This window comes from Aspergillus wentii (genome assembly GCF_001890725.1).
Source record: "Aspergillus wentii DTO 134E9 unplaced genomic scaffold ASPWEscaffold_7, whole genome shotgun sequence".
NCBI classification, from domain to species: domain Eukaryota; kingdom Fungi; phylum Ascomycota; class Eurotiomycetes; order Eurotiales; family Aspergillaceae; genus Aspergillus; species Aspergillus wentii.
This window is the reverse complement of record NW_024467838.1, coordinates 784,235-806,144: the sequence shown is the minus strand read 5'-3', so window position 1 is coordinate 806,144 and position 21,910 is coordinate 784,235. Positions and strand designations below refer to the sequence as shown.

The following is a 21,910-nucleotide window of genomic DNA, read 5'->3' as shown; positions in this document are numbered from 1 at the left end:
TATCCGGCAGTAGTGTTGCTTTGTTTACACCCTGTTTCCCTTATTAGTTAGCTCTCTTAGAATGGAATGCTGTAGGGCTAGGGTCCAGATTTAGGGCTGACATGTAGGGTTATACTGTAAACACGATGCTTTGATCAGTATTCCCCTCGAAACCAACTCATCAGGTCAAAACCTTCTGGGTAGTGTCTAACACGCTATGAGATTGATTTAATATGGCCAAACAAGCGAAATACTGCTTCTCTCAAGGCCGGAATGAATCAGATTGTCCGAGTTCTGCCATCGGAGCTTTTCAAGAGTCCGCGGACTTTAAAAAGGTCGTCCGTCAACATAACCTCCGATGATGTCCACGGAAGCCAGGTGAATATTGATGGTACTCGCGAAGCTCTATAAGGTAATTTAGGCCAGAAAAAATATATAAGAATATGGAATTTCGTTTTGAAATAACCATCCACTGATCCAATCCATGTGCTATCGCGATCTCCTTCCTCGACTCCACCTACGACAAAATGTCCTCTACCAGATCTCTCGACAAGGAAGCCATTGAGCCAGCTGATCGCTCCGTTGGCATCAATGAACCGGATTCAGTTCCTCCCTCCCATTTCTCCTCCAAATTCCAAGAGGCCCTGTTCATCCTCGTGATTGGCATGTCGCAGCTCTTCTCAGTCGGAGGTCTTGGAAACACGGCGTTTTCGGTGCAACAAATCGGGCATGCCCTCGATGCGACCAGCAATGGACAAATGTCGTGGTTCCTTGCTTCATACTCACTCTGCGGTGGTGTCTTTGTCTTGGTGACTGGACGACTGGGTGACCATTTCGGCCATAAGAACCTCTTTCTCTTTGGCTGGATCTGGATGGCCATTTGGTCTCTGGTCAGTGGCTTTGCGAATAATGTTATTCTCTTCGACTTTGCTCGTGGTATGACGGGTATTGGCAATGGCGCGCTGGTCCCCAACTCGTTTGCCCTCCTGGCGCGAGCCTTTCCACCCTTCTCAGCCAAGAAGAACATTGCTTTTGCCTTCCTCGGCTTCTGCGCGCCCTCCGGCTATGTATTCGGTGGTCTAATTGGCGCTGCCTTTGCTGAAAATGTCACATGGCGATGGGGGTACTGGTTTTGGGCGATTGGCTGTCTCGTGCTGGGTATTGCGACCTATGTCGTTGTCCCTCACCGTGTTGGATCTCCTATCCCGGGACTCAGCATCGGGAATTTCGACTATATTGGCGCCTTTTCTGGCGTTTCCGGCCTCATACTCTTTTGCTTTGCATGGAGTCAAGCATCCGTGGTCGGTTGGAACGAGCCTTATACATACGCCCTCCTTATCGTGGGAATCATCTTTATCGTGGTCTTTGGCGTCTCTCAATCATACGTTGCAGCGCCAGTCTTGCCCAACACGCTCTGGACTCGCAAGGGATTTTCTCCCGTCGTGATCGCCATGTCGTTTGGCTGGATGTCGTTCGGTATCTTCCTTTACTACACGACCCTCTTCATTCTTACGATCCACGAGGAACTCCCTCTCACGGCCGTGGCACAGATGGTTCCTTTAGTCATTGGCGGTCTCTTCGCTACCGCATCAGTCGGCATTTTCATCGCAAAGGTACCCGCTCAGTATATATTCGGTGTATCAATGTTCTCCTTCTTCCTTGGCAACCTTCTCATGAGTTTCGCCAACTACTCAAGCACCTACTGGGCCTTTATCTTTCCCGCGTGTCTCCTTGTCGTCGGGGGACCAGATCTCTCGTTCGCATCGTCTGGTATCCTTATCACTAATGTGGTTTTACCTGAAGAGCAAGGTGTGGCAGGGTCGTTTATCTCCACAGTGGTTCAGTACTCGATTGCCATTGGCCTTGGTATTGCTGCGACGGTTGAGGGGCATGTTGGTGGCGACGACGTGATTCTGTCGTATCGGGGTTGCTACTGGCTTGGGATTTCTTTTGCAGCTGTTGCGTTTCTTGTGGTTGTTTTGTTTGTTCGTGATCATCGTTTTGATGAAGCGAATGCGAAGGGGGACCGGGAGTAAGACTAGAAAGGTCAAATTAACCATGTAGTCTGTGACTGAGTGTCGCTTAGAATTTAGTTACATAGATTACGATCTTAATAGCCAAATAGTATTAACTCAAGACTAGATTAATTCATACCAAGAAATCCATAGCCCATGATATCCTATTTATATAGAAGAACAGGCACGTAGCCAAAATGGAATATTTACAAGGTCCTGCACTACATAGGCATTACGTGCTACAAGATAATCTTATTATACACAAAATAAGCACTAATCCTGTACTAATTGCCCACTCTCCGTGATCATCTTCGGAGTCAGACAAAACCCCCGCTAATCCTGCAAACTCCGATCTCATTTCCAGGCTGTGCTCAAAAAGCAGCACAAAGTAGACAATCCTCTCATTCTCATTCATCCTCCATCATCACTCTCAAAAGGTTTACCAAAATGCCCATCAACCACTCCATCCTCGCCCTCATATTCCCTGAATTTGAAGCCCTCGACTTCTTCGGCCCGCTGGGCTCCATCATCCCCTCCCCGAACGACTACTACACCCTCAAAACCGTCAACGTCACCAACTCTCCATCTGCAGAGACGTCCATGAAAAACGGGCTCACCGTCTCATCCACGCTCTCCTTGGCCGACGCGCTTAGTGAAAATGAACACTTCGACACCCTCTTCATCCCCGGTGGATACGGCATGATACCCATCCTTTCAGATGCGGGGTTAATGCAGCAGATTGGGGAGCTGGCGGATAAGGCTTCGACTGTGTTTACGGTTTGTACGGGGTCGATTGTGCTAGCCGCGACGGGGATGTTGGATGGGAGGGGAGCGACGACGAATAAGATTGTTTTTGATGAGATGACGCCGAGCTGTATGTCATATTTCCTATAACTTACGTGATGTGTGTGGCTGATAGTGATGCAGACCCCAACATCAAATGGCAGAAACAAGCCCGTTGGGTCTGGGATGGGAAGTTCCTGACCTCATCTGGTGTCACGGCGGGGATTGATGCTGGGCTTGATTTTATTGCGAATACGTATGTTGCGCCGGAGGAGCGTAGTGCGGATACACAGGAAGCGCGTGGAAATGGGGATGCAGCTGTGATACCGGGGTTTGAGAAGGAAAAAGCACTCAAGTTTGCTCGTTTTGTGGCTTTTAGAGCCGAGTATAGATGGCATGAGGATTCGGGTGATGATCCTTTTGTGTAGATAGACAGTTTTTAGAAGTGGAATAAGTATATTTCATTTGTATACTATACTGTTATTATGCATCGCCTGCCATAAAAAAAGCAGCTATATACCCCCAACCTCATATCGACCAATTCCATCCGAAGAAGGCGTAAAGGGCATCGAGCCGGTGATAGTTTGTAGACCTGCCGATTCCTGAAGGTCATTTTGACCGGTTGTAGAGAAAGGAAGAGGAGAAAGAGGTGAAAAGTCGACGAATTGCCAAAAGTTACAGTTTGGGTCGTTGGAGAGGATGGGTAGTACGTCGAGATCTTGGAATGAATCAGCAGTAGGCAAAGACTGGATATGCATGTTTGGACTGGAGAATGGCTGGAATGTGTTGTTGGTGTTTGTCTGAAGAGGGCTAAGGATTTGCATGACTTTGTTCTTAAGCGTGCTAGCATTGGTGTCGTTTTGCATTCCCTGCCTGCCGTCTTCGTTATTGTCAAACTCTTCTTCCTCCAAACCCATCAAGGATTCAAGAATAAAGACACTTCGCTGTGCAGAATTGACTCGTCCTGGATAAGCATCATGTGTCGAAGAATCCTCTTCACTCCGCGACATCAACGCAATAGCCTCCCTCACTTTATCCCTCGCCATCAACCGACCCAACTGCGCAATGGAATGTCCCACCGCATTGTTCCTAGCCGGAAACAACAAATCCAGAATCAACACCATAGCAGCACTAAACAGCCTTGTTTCGGCGGTAGACAGAGATCCGCAGACGGTGCATCTTGCCTGAATTTGTGCTTGGGTGGTTATAATGTGCTGTGCGAGTAGCTGGCATGATGAGCGCCCGTCTGTAGATGAAAGGGCGCTTCGATGGAGTCGCAGAAATAGACTCCAGAGATGTTGGTGCAGCATCCATCGGTGGACGGGGATAGCGGCCATGGGGCCTTGGGCGGCGAGGGCGATGGTGCTGCCTAGTCTGAAGTGGGGAGGTAAGGCAGATACGAGTTTTTCGTATTTCTTGTTGAGGGTGGCGTTGGAATTTTTCTCTTGATGGTGCGGGTCGATAGATTCGTGCACGAGAAGTGCGATTTCTATAGCGTGGACTGTATACGACAGCATGGTGAATTCGGATCGAGGCCGCTCTGTAATATCACCATTTGCAGTCTGACAGAGATCATCATCATTGATATGCAACGGCATCCGAGTGTTAAACTGGGTGGGACGGATACTATAGTAACCCAATAATTGCCCCCGAGACCAATCTCGAACCGCAAGTGCCCACCTATAACGAATTAGACTAGATTCAATATCACATCCAGAACTCACCATATCCGAATCCCAATTTCCGTCCGTATATGCGGCGCATCCATTGAGCTATCCGAAGTAACATCCAACCTCGCCTCACCCAGCCGATGCAAGCCCAATTTCTGAGCCGCAGAAATAGCACTGACCAACATAGTGTCAAGCTCGAATGGCTCCTCTTGGCCATTCAGCAAAAGCATGACGGCAGCTTGTAGACTTGCAATCGAGCCACAAAAAAGCGATACTCTGCCACGCAGGCAGTGCAGTGCAAGGGAGCTCCATGTCTTGGACAGTCTATCTGATGCTCGAAGTTCTTCCACACGGAGGGTTAGAGGTGTAGATACCCAGCCGAGTATGGATGGTGTGGGATGAAAGGCGAATGAGAGGACTAGCTATAAACAGCGTGAGCATATACTCTATGCAGAACATCAGTAGGGGATACTAACAGCCAGAATATGACAGGCAAGCATGTCCATAGAAACAGTATTAGATAGAGCTATAGCCCGTTCTTCTGGTGATACAAAAGATAGACAATCATATAAAGCTTCAGCTTGCTTCATAAACGTCGGTGTGTGGACAATATTCCCTAGGGGCCCTTGACACCGCGTGACAAAGACTTGGTGGAGAGCGTGAATAACATCCACCTCTGGCAGAGAATCGACGATTTCTCGAATCAATGCACGCTTTTCATCTTCTTTTTGAAACCAGTACGTGTTGGGATAGTCTGGTGCCACAGATGCTGATTGATAGCTGGGTGTTCCATCAATATATTGCTCGAGTACTTGGGCGACATCTTCTGCTTCTGTTTCCTGGCTGGGTGCCGTATTTCTGATAAGTCAGTAAGCTTCGTACAGCTATTGATCAAACTTACATCTGAGAACCAGGAGTAGCATTTGGGTTCTTCTTAGTCCTCTTTCTCCTCTGTCGAATTTCATCCTTGGTACAGAGATGGCCGACATTCCGTTTGATACATTCCATCTTCACAAATCAGCAACCATTAATTATGCATGATGATATACTCACACATGGTTCCTTTCTGTCGCATTTCAGCTTCGACGCTCTGCATCTCGAGCAGGAGGGTGTAAGCTTGCGCGCACCGTATGAGCCCGAGGATTGAGTGCTGACTCTCTCTGGGATATTCTGGTCAGGCATTATTGACAGATGGAAGATAAAGAGAAAGAGAAAGAGAAAGACAGACGAGGCTGACTGTTATCAGCCACGTGATTGTGAGACTTGTAGCCTCAGGCAGAATATATTGCCTGAGGCATGAGTATTGGGGGCCAAATCTAATTAGTGACAATTCAGAGTCCGATGTTAATGGGCAAATATTCTGTCAGGAGAGTACAAGTTGTAAACCTATCGGGATTACAGTGTATTATCAAGTGAACTGGCTGTCAAAATGACGATCTCTATTATTTCTTGTAATCTATTATGATTTAAATAATTATACAAGTTAATGGGGCGCTCATCAGATAAGACACCCTTGTTTTGCCATCAGACTGAGATGCCACAGCTGGGAGTACTCATTTCGCTGACACTATCTATTTGGTAGTTTCCAAGAATCGCTTGACCACAGCATTGAAAGTGTCCGGATCCTGGAGGAATCTGCATTGTGTTAATGAATGGTCCAATAGTGAAGGGAAAATACTTACGCAAAGTGGCTAACAGAGGGAAGAATAACGAGGGAGGAACCGTTGATCTGAAGACGTTAATAAGACACATATATGATGTAAAGGTGTAAGACTCACCCAGCTGTGCATAGTAGGAGCGGTATTCCGGTTCAAGAGCTCTTCAGAATCTCCATCAACAATCCAGATCAATGGTGCAGAAGGATCCTCGTAGAGAGTCGGGATACGGTCGAAAGCAGCCTTGCCCCAGGTCGGCTCAGTCAGGACCAGATTGGTCATACGGGCGTCGAACTGGTCATAGGTGAGATTGGTGGGCGACATGCGCTTGAAGTCGGCTTTGATCCAGCCTTCCACGGGTTCAAGAGAGCTGGTATCTCCGGTGGTGTTGTACCCGTTGTTGACGTTGTACGAGCCACCGAAGGAGAAGAGGCGATCCAGACGGCTGGTGTAGTTCATGGCCATGTCGAGCCCGATGATGCCACCGTCCGACCAGCCGATGACCTGGACCTGGTCGATGTCGAGGTGGTCCATCAGCCCGATGACGTCCTTAGTCATGAGGTCGTAGGTGATGTTCTTGCTGACGTCGTCGCCGGATCGGCCCTGGCCGCGAGAGTCCATGGTGATGAAACTGTAGTTCAAGTTCTGCAAAGCCTTGATCTGGTGGGAGAAGTACTGGCTGTTGGCCTCGTTGCCGTGGATGAAGAGCACCGGCGCAGCACCAGCCGCCTTGGTCTTCTCCAGGGGCACGCCGAAAGTGGCATACCAGAGGTCAATCCCGTTCACTTTGGCGGTGCCGTTGAAGTGGGCTGCCGGCAGAGCAGGAGGATAATGCATGTTCTTGTAGGGAGGCTCATATTGGCATTCGTAGGTGTTGCCCGCTGATCCACACAGGGATGCAGCAGCGCCTTGCAAGAGGGCCAGAGAGAGAGATGCTGTAAGACGCATGTTGATGATGATTATCAGATTGATAGTTGCAGTGAAGTGAGGAATTCTCCTTATTTATTTCTGCAGCATAAGCACTAGCTGACTAAGTTGGGGGCGCAAAGTGCGTCGCGCAAAATGCCGTTTTGGGCTGTTTCACCCGGAGCGACATTAGCCGGCACTAAAAGTGGTCTGATTATCTGATAATCTGGGAGTTGAATCTATTTAAGCCATAGATATATATAAAATATTATAGTACGAGATTGTATACTGCGCATAGTTTATTCAACTGCAATGTTCTATCCTGCATAGTACAGTAAACATACGCTGGAATCTGGAATTTGGATAGCCGTGACAATTATTCCCAAGGCAACGGAATCGGATCTAATCTGATCGATCGATAAACATATTAGTAGAGGGGCTGTGCTTCTGGCAGCCATCGTCCAATCAAAGAAAGCTTTCTCGGCCGGATCGGAAGAGCCCGACACTGTCTATTATTATAGGATAGAGTAGCCGAGGGCATATCCAGTTTACTTGGAATAAATTAGGCAGACTGGACTTACAACTAAGCGAAGACTACACTAAAAGCATCTCATTTGTTGAGTGTGAATTCTTGGCATTAGTTGGTTTCAACCTTCACTCTGGTTGGTCCTCAGCAAATCAACACGTGACTTGTATAAAAGAGGATGGACGTGGTTAGTACTAGTACTGCTGATTAAAGTGATTGGAATATTTCTCAATGTGATAAACAATAGTGATGTAAAGTGTTTAGATACTTGTGCCACAACATTGGTCAGTGAGAGTGATGTGCTAGTGGCATGGTGGGTGCAGTTCACTGTGAAGTGGAAAGGAATCTAGAATTATGTAGAATACTATACAAATAGAATTAATTCGCTGTCATGGATCACAGTTTCGAGAAAGTATAATGATTGCATAATATCTAATAGCTAACCTCTCTTCTCAAGCAACGACAGCAACTCCTCTTTATCCGCAATTTGGTTCCTCTTCGCCGCTTCAATCAATCTGGGCGTAATCCCCATGTCTTCATCGACCTCCAGAGTCTCTCGGATGGTTTTATTGTCGCATCTTTCCAAGATAACTTCCATCGTTTCTTGGTTTATCGGTAAGATCCGGTCATCGTCCATAACCTCCAGCACCACCTCGTCAAGACCATAGTTATTTTTATTTTCCGCATCATAGGGATAGTTTCGTAGCTTGGATGGTGTTATTTCCAAATCACTGTTAAGGAAAATCGCCCTTGTCGCGCGGTATTTTGCCTCGGGGCTGACATCCACATCCTGCCAGATCTCATCCCAGATTGCGAGCAGATCTAGGTCAGGATTCACTCCAAGTAAGCCATTGATGCCATCGGGCTGTTCGTTGTATGCTGCCTCTTTCACGACCTTTGTGGTGATTGCAGCTGGTTCTGTCTTTTCGATAACTGAAGCGGTAGTATACATTGAACGGGCTGCAATGAGCATCACATCTTCGGTGATAACCACATCGTCCGGTCTGTTTTCCACCAGTGCGTCCATGGATTCTTCAATGCTTGCTGCTTTTAGCAGGACATTACGTGTGATAGGTGCGTCGGGCTGTGATGAAACAACAATCTCAAAGGCTGATCCATTTGCAGCCAGAGTTTCCATCACCCATTCATCCACAACCAGGAGCTTGCGATCGAGTAGCACCTGCACCACCTGTGCTTCTGCATCTCCATATCTGTTACGTGCTACTTGCCGAAGAATATCTTGAATCGGAAGAGGATCGCAAGGCAAATCCAGAAGCACCTTCATAACCTCGGCTTTCGTGCCCGTAGCTTCAAGAACGCGACTCGAGACGCGGGCGTCGGGGAACTGCTTGATGATATTCGCACACATCTTCGCAGCAGCCTCGTCTTCGTGACCAACTGCTGCCAGCAGACTGTCTTCCAGAGTAGGTAATGATCGTCCCGGGAGTTGGAACAGGTATTCCACAGCAGCAAGCGAGTTTCCTGCGGCCGCGCACACAATCGCCGGAGTGATGGCCACATCCGCGCCTCCGTTCTTCCTCAGGAGGTCGAGGATTTCCACGGCATATTTCTCGTTAGAGGCAGCTGCCTGTATTACTTTCTCGGTGACAGTGAAGCCGGCTTCCTTTCTGTCCAGAGCGGTTGTGAGCATAGCCAGTCCATTTTCGGTATTTGACGCAATTTGCTGCATGTCATTTTCGGTCAATAGCTCTCGGTTGGGGAGATCGGCGCTCCAGCTGCCGTTGGTCATGTTGTTGGTGTTGGTGTTAATATTGATATTGTGTTGATGTTTGGTTCTTGAAAAGAGAAAAAACCAGAAGAGGGAGAGGTTGAGTTTAAAAAGACCACGAGTTGAACTGCGGCTGAAGTTCAGCTGAAGTTCAGCTCGTTTACAGCTCAAGTAATGATATTCAGATTCAGATCCAGTGATCTCATTGGCTGGTTGAGGGCTGAGGGCAGCGAAAAGTGGGCTGCTATTCCTGACGACCAATCACATAGTATATGAAGTCATAATTTTGATACTGTGGGTCTTTATTTTTAGGTAACCTACCTGTATTCTCGCCTGTTCTTCTTGAATATGATTGGTGGATAGTCTGATGCAGAATCCTTAATCTCACATGGCTGAGGTCCGCTTAACATTGTGGGTATTGACTACTTTAGCCATTATAAATATGTAAAAGATGTTATACTACCTATCTTTCTATATATTATTCAAATCAACGTTTATTGTACATGAATAAACGCTATTCCTATGCAAAACCTAGCCATCCCATTATATATACAATTAAAACCACAGATAGAAAACCTTAAACATTGCCAGTCGTACCCCCAGCCGCAGCTTCCCAGCGGCCAAAATATGTCCGCAGCAGCTCCGGCATAGGCTTGATATCCAGAATTCCGGGACAGTCCGCCAACGCCCGGTGCAGATTCGTAGTTTCATACGTGGTCATTCCGCCAGTGGTATCCCACCAGATCAGACTGTCCGCCAGACGATCCTGGAGCATTGGAGTCGCGACTTTCATGCCCTGCTTGCCACGTTCCCTGAACATCTGTAGCCACTCGGCTGATGAGACCGCTCGGAGGGGAGCGGAGCAGCAATTGCTGAGAATCTCGAACGTATCAGCCATTGTGATGGTTGAACTTTCGTCTGGAGGGATGACGTTAAAAGCGTGGCCGTGGTTGTCTGGAGACTGCGAGATCTGCAGGACTGCTGCGCATACGTAGTCGACAGGGACGATGTGGGTGCGTTGCTGAGGAGGAGTTGGGAAAGCACCGAGCTGGATGCAATTGGTCATCAGGCGACTGAGCAGGTCTTCGGGCTTGTCGACTCCTGTGCCGCTGTGGCCCATGACGATTCCGGGGCGATAGATGGAGATCGGGAGACCGCTGGCAATGGCATTCCACACGATGCTTTCTGCAACGAGCTTACTTCTGGTGTATCCGACATGGATCTCGAAGGACTTGCGATCCAGCACGGCTCTTTTGTCTTCTGGGACAGTAACACCAGAAAGATGGGCTGAGGTAGCAGACGCCGAGATACTAGACCAGTAATTCAATGCCTTGAGACGGCCGGAATTGACGAAATTCAAAACATTGAGGAGTCCGGTGACATTGGCATCGCGGTGAGCAGAGTAAGGAAGGGTGTAGTTGACATGAGCTGCCAGGTGGAAGACAACACTCGCTGTCTGTGCGTGATGATCAAAGTCTTCCTTGGACATGCCTAGGTTCGGGTAGGCGATGTTGCCTGGGACAGCAGTCACCCGGTCCAGGCCATCCTGTGGCAGGCCGTATCGGGTAAGCGTCTGTTCAATCCGGCGCTTGCCTGATTCGGGGTCTGTCGTTCGCACCAGACACGTGACGCTCTGGACGTACGGCAGAGCAAGAAGATCCAGCAGGAAAAAGGCGCCCACAAACCCTGTCACACCCGTCAGGAATATTCTTCCCTCGGACTCAGCGCACCAGTCAGGGACAGTTCCAGGAAGAGGTCGCAAGTCACTCCCCAGCTTCATGTCCTCCAGGCAAAGTGTTAGTTCATCCGGTTCAGCTGAGGATGGCAGGGTATCTGGGCTGGGGGTGCCTTCTCCATCAAAGTGTTTCTTGCGCAGGGTCTTGACTGCAACGACGGCAAGGCCTCCAACGGTACCAGCATTCGATATCTCGACCAGAGATATGTCGATACCCGCGTTCCGGCGGAACCAACTGCGGATCTCAATGCCCATTAAGGAATCGATTGCAATATTGGCGAGTTCCTCCTTGCTCATGTCCTCCCCATAGGCAAGATGAGCAGCGACGACCTTACCCAGCTCGACGGTAATCTTGTCAAGTGTGGACTGCTCATCCAGCAGTTTGGGATTGTCCTGAATCTCATCCAGAAGAGAGCGAAGTTCATGAGATCGAGGGACGGATGTTGCTTTGCTGCTGACAGCAGCATTTCGCCAACGGCTGAAACGACCCTCTGGCACCAATGGTTCCGTGGACGCGTTCACTGTTCCCATACCCATGATGATTTGCGATGAAGGGTGAGGGAACTGAGAAAAAATGGAGATTTCCAACGCTTGAAGCAGATGCTTTTCTTCCAGTATCTGGCCATCCATGGTATTGACGATCTTTAACGTTTGTGGGCTTTGCTCCGCTGCGTAACCAATGTCTCCCATAAAGCCAATATCAAGTACACTTGCCGGCAGGTCTTGGGAGTGACGATATTTGACAAACGAGTCGAGGAAAGTGTTGGCTGCAGCGTAATTGGCCTGGCTGCCAAAGCCCATAATACCCGTGATCGAGCTGAAAAGAACAAAGAAATCGAGAGGCGTGTTTTGGAGCTCAAAGTGGAGATTCCACGTTCCTTGCACCTTGGGCGTCAGGGCAGCTGTCCATTCCTCGTAGGTCATTTTGGAGAACATTTGATCCCTGAGTACCATGGACAACTGGAGGACACCTGCGATGGGGCATTTTGCTGCAGAAATAGCCCGCTGGACGTCTACATTCTTGGCGACATCACCCGTGATCACCATAACGCTGACCATATAGTTGCTTTCCAAGTCTTGGATGAAGGCCTGGGAATCAGGGGATTCAGCACCGGAACGAGACAGAAAGATGAAGTTTCGGGCGCCCTTTCCCACCATCCAAGTACTGATGGCTCGACCAAGTCCCCCGAGTCCACCGATCAAAAGGTACGAGGCGTCTGACCTGAAGATGGGAGTGGTGTCATGTATCTTGGTTATTGGCAAACTCGCCGGATCGTCTGGCATTCGAACCAAAATCTTGCCCATATGCTGGCCTGTTTGCATATGACGGAAGGCTTTGACAACATCGCAAGCGTCGAAAACCGTCACAGGTCTGATGGGCGTCAATTTTCCCTGCTTGAAGTATTCTCCAAACTGATCATGCAGGCCCCGAAGTACCATTGGATGCGCAAGCGCCAGCAATTTGAGATCCACGCTGCAGAAGGAACGGTGGTTGAGGAAAACATCCATATCAAGCTTTCCGTGGCCCAAAAAGTCGCGTTTTCCAATCTCGACCATCTTACCGAACCTGGCAACGCATTTCCACGAGGCATGGAGCATTTCGCCGGACAGAGAGTTCAGCACCAGATCGATCCCACGCCCATTCGTTTCCTTGAGCACACCCTGCAGGAATGACGTGTTTCTCGAATTAAAGATGTGATTTGCTGGGATTTTTATAATATCCGTGAGATACTCAACTTTCTCGCTTGTCCCAACCGTGGTATAAATCTCAGCTCCAATCATCCGACAGACCTGGATTGCAGCCAGACCGACGCCTCCACACGCGGAATGGATAAGCACAGACTGGCCTTTCTGGAGGTTTCCCACCGTGATCAGGCAATATATCGCCGTTGCAAAGACAATTGAAACAGCTGCGGCATCTTCAAGCGATATTTCCTCCGGAACAATGTGGCAAAGAAGGGCCGGGACTACGACTTGTGTGCTGAAGAGACCATCATAGAGGAAACTGACTCTGTCACCGACTCTGAGATGCTCCACAGACGATCCAACTCGGCGAACAATCCCGCTACCTTCGAATCCCAATTGGTCTGTGTCTCCCAGAAATCCCATGGTGATCATCATGTCCTGTGCAAGTTAGAAGTGGGTTTAAACATGGTATAGGAATACACTCACTCGGAAGTTCAGCCCAACATATTTCATATCCACTTCGACTTCATCTTCTTTCAACTTGGATGGTAAGACTGGCGACCTGCACATAGCCCATCTTAACGAGTCGAAAATCCCATTAAATTTGATATCCAACGACCTTGGTGCCGATGGATGTTGCACACTAGCCAGCTGCTGATCCAACGAGGACCATTGATTTCTAGACAGAAGAATTTTTCCGTCCTGGAGGACGTACTCATAATCCGCATCCAGCCAGGGCCGATTGGATTGAACCCTCAAGGTGTGCAAAACTTGAAGCACAGAAGTCACGGCTATGGTATTGAACTGGTCAATTTCCAGAGTCGCAAATTTGTGGCCTAACTCTGTGCGGAGGTTTCGTGACATTCCCAATGCCAATGCAAAACGAGGGTCTTCGCATGTGATTTGGACACCCCTGGTGATCCAAAGGACATTATTGCCTGCTAGTCTAGATACATAACTCTGAAACAACACAAATTCGTTGGCTGACAAGTGCTCGAAGAATGGTCCTTCAAGATCAATGAGAGAAATTACATCAGACCCAGACGGAGGTTTGTCATGCAATGTGTGCCACGTCACAGTATAGCCTGCCAGGGAAAGGGCTGTCTCCAACTGACGGCCCCATTCTGAGATATGTGACAGATAGAGCAGCCCGATTTGCCCTCCTTGTATATGCATATCGGCGGTTTTGGCTCTCGACAAGAGTACCGCTGTCTGGCTCAATGGTCTGTCATTGGCATATCTCACGGCATCCACACCAGTGAAGTTCGTCTTGATCAACTCTTCATGCCATCTCTCAACAGACAAAGCCGGGCTGTCACTCCTGCCATCATTCTCCCCCAGCCACCATCCTGGTAAGACTCCCATTAGGAAATTGAGCAAGGGAACATCTCCACTCAGCTCCTGCATGAGGAGCCGGCCACCGGGGGCCAGTAGCTTGCGGACGTTCTGTAGTGTGCTGGATATTTGAGGCGTTGCATGGAGGACATTGCCAGCCAAGATTAAGTCATAGCTATCCGGAGCATAACCCTGCCCTTCTGGATCACGAGCAATATCAAGTGTTGCATATTCAACTGCATCATATTCTTGAAATCGCTCTTGGGCATCTGCTATAAACCCTGCCGATATGTCCGTGAACGTGTACCGTGAGTAAAGCCGGCCACTGTCTGGACTGAGAGCCTTGAGGGCAATCGATGTCAAGCCACCCGTTCCAGCGCCGATCTCGAGAATGCGAAGCTTTGGGTTGGAGTTACCCAGTAGTGCAAGGAAGTCTTCACAGGGTGAAATTGCACCCATAGCTTCAAAGAAACGTTTCATTCCATCGTCCTGCATGAGAAGTTCGAGAGAATTAGTGCGATCCTCCAACACGTCGTGCAGTGCGTAGCAGAGTCTCTCAGCGAGATTATGAGTAAATCTCAGCGATGGAGGCAAATTGCGTAAATCCTTGCGCAATACATCGGCATAAGGACCGCGGAGGCTAAGTGCTGAAACATCCTCTTCCCTCATTTCAGGAACCAGGTCAGGCGACTTTTGCTGGATCTTCCAATACTGATCTTTGAGCCAGGCGTGATATCTCTTGAGATGATCCGAAGTGGGGGTTGAGTGCTTGGTGAGACGATATGCTTCAACTATGTATACACATGTTGCCCTGGCCACCGTCTGTCCGTTGAAAAGGGGCTCATGACGCGGCAGCTGTTCTTGAAGGGGGATATAGTCAATATGTTGCGTCCAATGCACATTCGATGTCAGCAATGTATTCGAGTCATCTGATTCTGGATCATGAACGCTGAAGAAAACACCCCTTTCCAGACAGAGGGAGACACAATTGTTGGCGAATAGCGTTGATTTCACCTCCATGGTGCCACCAATGTTCTCGCAGGAAGCATTCAGGTCCATTGGCCCGCGGCCTTCACTGACGTATAGAGACTCAATGGCCGTTGGGATACACATGCACGTCATTCGCCGCGAGATGCCATGTGTCGCTGCTGCAATAAACAATTGCAAACACTCGTCAATGCAGGTTGGATGGAGAGCATAGTAACTGCTCTGGGGTGGTTCACTGCTATGCAACATCGCGGAGGCATGCTGAGTAGTTGGGCTTGCGGTGATCTGTTCCAGTCCCCTGAAATGGGGGCCATAGTCCAACCCGCGTTTCTTCAGCGCACGATACCATTTGTCCGAATCAACCGGTCGAGAATATATTTGTCTGGAGGGAACAGAATATTCCTGGTCAGGGCCCCCGCGAACCTGGCCGACGACGTGTTTTTTCCACTTTCCGTTTTGGTAAGTAGAAATCGTAAAGTCGAACCATATGGAGTCGACATGATCTGTGAGCTTGACGGGTCGCAGATTCGTCATGATCTCTGCAGTGCCGTCGAGAATCAGTGCATTTCGGATAAAGACGTTTTTTAGAGAGTAATCTGTTGAGCCGGTCATTTGCCGAACAGCTTCACCGGCCATGGCAACATAACCAGCAGCAGGAAAGACAATATCCGTGCCCAGCTTATGGTCCATCAACCAGAGGACATTTTCCAGTTTTAGAATGTTTCGCCATGATGGCTCCAAATGGTTGGACTCTAGCGTCCGAGAGCCAAGCAGCTCGTGATGAGGATGCTGGCGGTGTCTCCAGTCATGAACAATACGAGGCTCATCCCAATATATCTCATTGTGCTGCCACGAGTAAGGAGGGATCTCTGTCACGACCTTGCCTTGCGGAATCAGGGAATGGAGACTGATGGATGCACCGTGCGTGTAGAGGTTTCCGGCTGTAGCCAAAAGACTTCTCCATACGTCTTTCCCTCTGATGATTGTCGGGATATATCGGTGCTCTTTGCTGTTGGCCTTTGCGATTGACTGTCGGATAGGACCAGAGAGCGCTGAATGGGGTCCGATCTCCAGGAAGAGCTTTGACTGGTCGTTGTCATTGAGGATTCTCTCGATCGCGGTATGGAACAGCACGGGGGATTGAAGGTTTCTGCGCCAGTAACCGGGGCCCAGAGTCGAGGGATCCGATACAATTGTTCCAGAAACAGTTGAATACATTGGGGCCATGGATGGTTGGTGTGAGAAATGGGGGGAGACCATTTTCTGATATGCTTCACCGGCTTCAACCATGTGGTGCGAGTGATACGCCACATTGACGGCGAGCTTTCGGCAAAATGTGTCCTCGTCGGCCGCGTGGATATCATTCAAGATCTCCCCGAGGACGTCACTGTCGCCTGATAGCGTGACACTATCTGGGCTATTATCGCAGCCGATGACCACGCCTGGCTTTAGAAAACGTCGTGCCTTGTCGGAGCCAAGACCAATAGCTGCCATGCCACCCGAATGATCAGACAGATTCTTCATTGCCTGACCACGGAAATAGGCGATGAGAATGGCCACCTCGGCGGATAATGCACCCGACGCATAGGCTGCTGCAATCTCTCCACTGGAATGACCTACGACTGCATCAGGTGTAGTACCCCAAGAGCGAAGAAGGTTAACAAGAGCAATTTGAATGGCGGTGCAGAGGGGCTGTGCGAATTCTGCTTCTGCCACTCGACTCTCGTCGTCGCTTTTTAGAAGTTCATCTAGCACTATTAGATTTGGTCTTTTGATATATAGTGCAACATACCTTCAATGGACCACAATGGTCTGCTCTCCAGCCCTTGCAAAACTTGGTTCATTATCCGGATATCTTCCCTGAAGGCTTGGACATTTTGGATCAATTCCCTTCCCATTCCAGCCCACTGGGCACCTTGACCGGTAAATGTGAAAATTATGGGTGTCTTGATAGACGTGGACCTTGTAAAGGACGAGACTTTCCCATCGGCTTCAGTGAGTGCGAATGCCCGATGGGTCATGTGCTCTCGCCTCAAGCCCAGTGTATAGGCGATGTCGCCCAAGGAAGACTTTGTCGTCTCAAGAAACGTCTGTAGACGCTTGATCTGGCCATCCAACGAGTCCTTTGACTTTGCAGAGACAAGCAGAAGGTGCGGACTATCACCATCTTCACCTGTAAATGTGTTGTTCCGTTGCGAGGAAGAGAAGTCAAGAATAACCTGGCGCTGTTAGCTGTCATACTTCAAATAAAGGACCCAGCATACATGGGCATTGGTTCCGCCAATTCCAAATGAATTGATGCTTATTCTTTCGCTTCGGTCTGCTGGCCACGGAGTAGGCTCCACGGCCACCTTCAACTTGGCCTGTTCAAACGGGACTGTCTCGATTAGTACTTATACTGACAGGAACAACGGATGGGATGGTATACTGTTTGGATTCGGATTGACAAAATGAATATTGGGTGGGATGGTGTGATTATGCAGCGCCAAAACACTTTGAATCACACTTGTGATACCAGATGCCCCCTCGGAGTGTCCAACATTGGGTTTGACCTTATTCATCAGTATACAGTGGTTATTAATGATGATAGGAAACCATACCGCTCCAATGTGAATGCCCTTGTCCCCAAAGATCTTGGCCACAACAGACGTCTCTGCTAAATCGCCCACAGTAGTGCCTGTGCCATGGCATTCGAATAGCGCAGTTTGCGACACGTCCAGTCCAGCTTTCTTATACGCTCTTCGGATCAGCCTCTCCTGCGCGGCAGAACCAGGGGTGGAGATGCTAGGAGTCTTTCCGTCGCAGTTGACTGCGCTAGAGCGAATCACAGCCCGGACGGGGTCACCATCGCGAAGGGCTTTATCCAGCGGCTTGATGAAGATGGCATTCACAGCCTCTCCTCTGCCGTAGCCATCAGCGGCTGCATCGAATGTCCTGCAGACACCACTTTTTGAAATGACCATATTATCCGACATTGACGTGGTCATTGTGGGTGTAAAGATGAGGTTAGTACCAGCCACCAAGGCAGCCGCACATTCACCCGAGTAGAGCGCCTGACAGGCCTCGTGCAGCCCAACCAGCGACGACGAGCAGGCTGTCTGGATCGTCACACTCGGCCCTCCCAGATCATACTCATACGAGACCCGGTTGGAGAGCGCATACGGCCCCGCCCCGACAACCCGATACCGATCATGGTCCTGAGGATCCCGGATCTTCACATCCAACCAATCCTCCCCGAACACACCCACATAGCACCCGATATTCTTCCCTCTCCACCCGACCTGCCCCCCATTCTCCATACACTCCCAGGTCACCTCGAGCAGCATGCGCTGCTGCGGATCCAGCTTGGCCGCTTCAATCTTACTGATCCCGAAAAACTCCGGGTCGAACCATCGAATGTCATCGTGCAGGAAGTATCCGTGCTGGGTGCGAATCGCGCCGGGCCGGGAGTCTTCGTGGAATGCGTCAATGTTGTAGCGGGTCTCGGGGACTTTGCAGAGCCCGTCGCGTTTGTTGAGTAAAAAGTCCCAGAATTCCTGCTCGCAGCTTACGCCGCCGGGCAGTCGCATGGCCATGCCGACGATAGCGATGGGGATGGGGACGGGGAGTTCTTCGTCTGTGTCATTTTGAGAGTGTTGGGGTTCGGGGGTGGGATTGATGGATGTTTCGTTTAGAGAAATCCCGTGAGGGAGGGAATTGATGAATTCACCCATTGTCATGTATAGAGAGGAAATGGAGAGGAAGAGGACGAGTGGAATTGTCTCGTGTCGGACAGACGTAAACCAAGCCTCATATACAATCCGGTCGACAGATCAGACTGATCACCTAAACTACCCCACACGCTATTGGTGATCGACAATCTATTGACTTTTCAGCTGTCACATTCAGCTGAGGGAGCTGACAGGACGCAGTGGGTCGATATGTGATGCTATTACCCAAAAAGGAAGTCCCATTTCATTAGCGCGTGATAATGCGCATCGTGGATCAGTTGCATCCTATTTGGTCAACATGCATCTGCCATGCAATATAGTCACTCCATAGTTCGTTCAGCTGCGATCCACCGCTCGTTTCCTTGTACTTCTGGTATTTTTGCATTTCCCAAGTCGATGTTGGGCGCATTTGCAATTTCCCTCTTGCATCACATCGACAATGGCACAGATAATCCCTCTACACTCCAAGGACGCCACGTGGATGAATCGGGGGATTGCCCTCGAGTTCACCCTTCAGTTTGATGATGTTTTGGATGCAGAGCATCTCCGTCGGTCTCTCCAACGGCTGATGGAGATCGGGGACTGGAAGAAACTGGGTGCTCGTTTACGTCTGAATGTACGTACTGCTCCACCGTTGCTCTGCGCTTCTATTCAAACTGACAGATGTACAGCACGGCAAGCTTGAATACCACATCCCCGAGAAATACGATGCGCAATGCCCCGGATTCACGTTCTGCTCTGTCGCGCATGATGCACGCTTGGAGGATTCGTGTGACTCGAACCTGCCACGCAGCACGAAATCTCCGACCGTGTTTCCCTTTTCGGCGTCGAATCTCGACCATCTGCTATCCAGACCGGATGCCCCGACGAAGCTCGAAGACTGGATCTACGCCGACCGCCCACAACTCGACATCCACGTTGTGACATTCCACAACGCCACCCTGCTGAAGCTGGCCTGGCTGCATACATTCATGGATGCCTCGGCGCGGGCCAGCCTGCTCACCGCATGGACTGCTGTTCTGCGCGGTCGCGAAGACCAAGTCCCTCGGTTCTGTGGATTCGTCGATGATCCCCTGGTGGATTTGAATGCGCAGCCGCCGATGGAGTGGTTCGTGCGGTCGCGGTGGATGCTGGTCCTTCTGCAATGGCTTGGGCCGCTGTTGCTGGTCATCCGGTGGATATGGGAAATGATTCCACTCCCCAAGCACGAGCACCGAATGGTCTGTATTCCGGGGGAGACGGTGACGGGGATGCGAGAGGCGGCCATGCAGGAGTTGTCTGCAGGCGATGCTGACACCGGCGACGCACCGTTTGTGAGTGAAAGCGATGTCCTCGTGGCGTGGTGGGCGCAGTGCATCGTCAAGTGCATCCAACCGGCTGCGCACTCGCCCGTTACGGTCCTGAATAACTTCAACATCCGGCCTGCGCTGCCGGAGCGGTTCCCCCCGGGCACGGCGTATATCGGGAATGCATGGCTGACGGCGCATACTATCCTGTCATCTGGGCAGATGGTCGAGCGGCCCATCAGCCATGTCGCTTCGAAGCTGCGGCATTCTCTTCTGGGCCAACGCTCGAGAGACCAGATTGAGTCTTACGAAGCGGTTCAGAAAGAAGGCATGGCCCGGGCTGGAGGGACACTTGCGTCGGCAATGGGTCTGTCGGATATGTTGATCCATTGCTCGAATTGGCATCAGGCGAGGTTTTTCAATGTGGATTTCTCGGCTGCAGTGGTTGGGTCGGGTGAGAAGACCCGATCGGGGAAGCCGGTGTTGATCATACCGAATACGATCTATCGATGGCCGATGCTGCTCAATCTGGGATCGGTGATTGGAAAAGACGCCAATGGGAACTGGTGGTTGACGTGGCATTTGAAAAGGGGGGTGTGGAGGGATATGGAGAGGCAGCTGCAGATGTAGATAGATAGATGGATATAGATTGAGTAACGAATGTATTACGATAAAGCATTCATAGCTAATGGATACAGGACCAAAAAAACAGGTTTATCCAGTTCAAACAAAGACAGTCAGCGTCTTTTCAAATTCATCCTTCAGACTCTCAATCGGACCAGCAATTTCCGAATGATTTGCAGCCGGGAGTTTCTGCTTGGTCAAGACCTCAAACGTCGCGCGTTCGCTGGCAAAGTTGCGCAAAAGGACGCCCGCGAACATCTTCAGACCGGCCGAGTCGACATGATTGACCTTGCTTGTCAGCATCTAGATGATCAGAGAAGATAAGGCGTCCTACCTTTGAGATACCCGTGGTCAGCGTATCAGAAACCGACGACCGAATGTCATGATAGTAGTCGAGGTACTCCTGGACCTGGTCGGCAGGGACGGAATCCAACTCGGCCAGGTCTTTTCTCGCCGAGCTGCTGCTCGTCAGGAGGTGGTAGAACTCGAAGCCGCAGTAGAGAGTGTGCGAGACCCCGCCGTTGAAGTCCTTGAGGCAGTTGTGGGCGGAGTTGATGCGTTTGTGCAGATTGTCGAAGCCCGCGAAGACGGTGTCGGTGTTGGTGGCACCCAGGGCCAGCGGGGCCACCAGGGCTGAGACCAAGACCTGTTTGACCAGCATTGTCGAGAGTGTCTGGATGGTGCTGTGTCGAGTATTCTTTCCGGTTCTTATACGTCCACGATGGTGGAGACAGGGATGGCGTTGGCAGTCAATAGTGCGGGTGATCGCAGTTCACTGGCTGCATCAGTCACCTTTTTTTTTTTTTTTTTACAGTCAGTAACAATGATCTTTTCAATACAGATCGGACAGATGGAGGACTCCGACAAATCCCACTGTGATTGGTTGCAGTTGTTTGCCTTCCACTTGCCAATTGACAGCATCAGCGGCTTATTCACAATACCCTTGAATAAAAATGTGCTGGGTACAAACATTATGAATGCTTCTATATATCATATATACATATATAGAGTGAGCACTGCATTGGTGGGTCTCGATGTTTGATTTACTATAATAAATGAGCAAGTGAATGTCTAAAACATAGGGATGATGGAGTGGAAGTACTGAGTATCCATCCGCTGAACATGGATGATTCTTCTATAGCCCTCTCTTATGCTAAATCTAGTACATACGACCACAGGGTGTGGAGAACAGGGCTTCCCGTCCGCTCAGCCGTACTTAAGCCACACGCCGGCAGGTCAGTAGTTGGGTGGGTGACCACCAGCGAATCCCTGCTGTTGTATGTT

At 49.8% G+C, this 21,910-nt stretch overlaps 8 protein-coding genes across 8 annotated transcripts; 3 read left to right on the top strand and 5 right to left on the bottom strand.

Moving 5' to 3' along the window:
• Nucleotides 1-506: 506 nt before the first annotated feature.
• On the top strand, nucleotides 507-2,015 carry ASPWEDRAFT_53716 (uncharacterized protein; the record flags this gene model as incomplete). Its single annotated transcript, XM_040837934.1, has 1 exon — nucleotides 507-2,015. The coding sequence occupies one exon, from the start codon at nucleotides 507-509 to the stop codon at nucleotides 2,013-2,015; it is 1,509 nt and encodes a 502-aa protein (XP_040685656.1).
• Nucleotides 2,016-2,352: 337 nt separating this feature from the next.
• Nucleotides 2,353-3,227, top strand: ASPWEDRAFT_186212 (DJ-1/PfpI family protein). Its single transcript, XM_040832121.1, has 2 exons — nucleotides 2,353-2,868; nucleotides 2,922-3,227. The coding sequence occupies exons 1-2, from the start codon at nucleotides 2,442-2,444 to the stop codon at nucleotides 3,203-3,205; spliced, it is 711 nt and encodes a 236-aa protein (XP_040685655.1). The 5' UTR covers nucleotides 2,353-2,441; the 3' UTR covers nucleotides 3,206-3,227.
• Nucleotides 3,222-5,634, bottom strand: ASPWEDRAFT_139355 (putative C6 transcription factor). The gene is made up of 5 exons (XM_040829386.1): nucleotides 5,501-5,634; nucleotides 5,349-5,455; nucleotides 4,924-5,305; nucleotides 4,502-4,869; nucleotides 3,222-4,457 (listed from the first exon to the last, which is right to left on the bottom strand). Exons 1-5 carry the CDS (start codon nucleotides 5,627-5,629, stop codon nucleotides 3,290-3,292), a joined length of 2,154 nt encoding a protein of 717 aa, XP_040685654.1. The 5' UTR covers nucleotides 5,630-5,634; the 3' UTR covers nucleotides 3,222-3,289.
• Nucleotides 5,635-5,864: 230 nt separating this feature from the next.
• ASPWEDRAFT_43978 (alpha/beta fold hydrolase) lies at nucleotides 5,865-7,068 on the bottom strand. Its single transcript, XM_040836158.1, has one exon. It carries the CDS (start codon nucleotides 7,048-7,050, stop codon nucleotides 6,139-6,141), a length of 912 nt encoding a protein of 303 aa, XP_040685653.1. The 5' UTR covers nucleotides 7,051-7,068; the 3' UTR covers nucleotides 5,865-6,138.
• A 905-nt stretch (nucleotides 7,069-7,973) lies between these two features.
• ASPWEDRAFT_71331 (uncharacterized protein) lies at nucleotides 7,974-9,673 on the bottom strand (the record flags this gene model as incomplete). Its single annotated transcript, XM_040839171.1, has 2 exons — nucleotides 7,974-9,513; nucleotides 9,585-9,673. 2 exons carry the CDS (start codon nucleotides 9,671-9,673, stop codon nucleotides 7,974-7,976), a joined length of 1,629 nt encoding a protein of 542 aa, XP_040685652.1.
• A 9-nt stretch (nucleotides 9,674-9,682) lies between these two features.
• ASPWEDRAFT_43977 (uncharacterized protein) lies at nucleotides 9,683-18,021 on the bottom strand. Its single transcript, XM_040836156.1, has 6 exons — nucleotides 17,607-18,021; nucleotides 17,435-17,558; nucleotides 17,271-17,383; nucleotides 16,799-17,225; nucleotides 13,171-16,754; nucleotides 9,683-13,122 (listed from the first exon to the last, which is right to left on the bottom strand). The coding sequence occupies exons 1-6, from the start codon at nucleotides 17,991-17,993 to the stop codon at nucleotides 9,841-9,843; spliced, it is 7,917 nt and encodes a 2,638-aa protein (XP_040685651.1). The 5' UTR covers nucleotides 17,994-18,021; the 3' UTR covers nucleotides 9,683-9,840.
• Nucleotides 18,022-19,155: 1,134 nt separating this feature from the next.
• On the top strand, nucleotides 19,156-20,632 carry ASPWEDRAFT_53714 (uncharacterized protein; the record flags this gene model as incomplete). The annotated part of the gene is made up of 2 exons (XM_040837933.1): nucleotides 19,156-19,332; nucleotides 19,388-20,632. 2 exons carry the CDS (start codon nucleotides 19,156-19,158, stop codon nucleotides 20,630-20,632), a joined length of 1,422 nt encoding a protein of 473 aa, XP_040685650.1.
• A 93-nt stretch (nucleotides 20,633-20,725) lies between these two features.
• ASPWEDRAFT_175284 (uncharacterized protein) lies at nucleotides 20,726-21,287 on the bottom strand (the record flags this gene model as incomplete). The annotated part of the gene is made up of 2 exons (XM_040831340.1): nucleotides 20,726-20,914; nucleotides 20,961-21,287. 2 exons carry the CDS (start codon nucleotides 21,285-21,287, stop codon nucleotides 20,726-20,728), a joined length of 516 nt encoding a protein of 171 aa, XP_040685649.1.
• Nucleotides 21,288-21,910: the final 623 nt, after the last annotated feature.

Excerpts from the sequence above, each read along its gene's own strand:
- ASPWEDRAFT_186212 (XM_040832121.1), top strand. The coding sequence starts at position 2,442 with ATGCCCATCAACCACTCCATCCTCGCCCTCATATTCCCTGAATTTGAA. Across the intron at positions 2,869-2,921 it reads TGATGAGATGACGCCGAGCT|ACCCCAACATCAAATGGCAG; the intron begins GTATGTCATATT and ends ATAGTGATGCAG.
- ASPWEDRAFT_139355 (XM_040829386.1), bottom strand. The coding sequence starts at position 5,629 with ATGCCTGACCAGAATATCCCAGAGAGAGTCAGCACTCAATCCTCGGGC. Across the intron at positions 5,456-5,500 it reads GCGACAGAAAGGAACCATGT|ATGGAATGTATCAAACGGAA; the intron begins GTGAGTATATCA and ends TGATTTGTGAAG. Across the intron at positions 4,870-4,923 it reads TTGCCTGTCATATTCTGGCT|CTAGTCCTCTCATTCGCCTT; the intron begins GTTAGTATCCCC and ends CGCTGTTTATAG.
- ASPWEDRAFT_43978 (XM_040836158.1), bottom strand. The coding sequence starts at position 7,050 with ATGCGTCTTACAGCATCTCTCTCTCTGGCCCTCTTGCAAGGCGCTGCT.
- ASPWEDRAFT_43977 (XM_040836156.1), bottom strand. The coding sequence starts at position 17,993 with ATGACCACGTCAATGTCGGATAATATGGTCATTTCAAAAAGTGGTGTC. Across the intron at positions 17,384-17,434 it reads TGTCAATCCGAATCCAAACA|TCCCGTTTGAACAGGCCAAG; the intron begins GTATACCATCCC and ends TAATCGAGACAG. Across the intron at positions 16,755-16,798 it reads ACCATTGTGGTCCATTGAAG|ATGAACTTCTAAAAAGCGAC; the intron begins GTATGTTGCACT and ends TAATAGTGCTAG.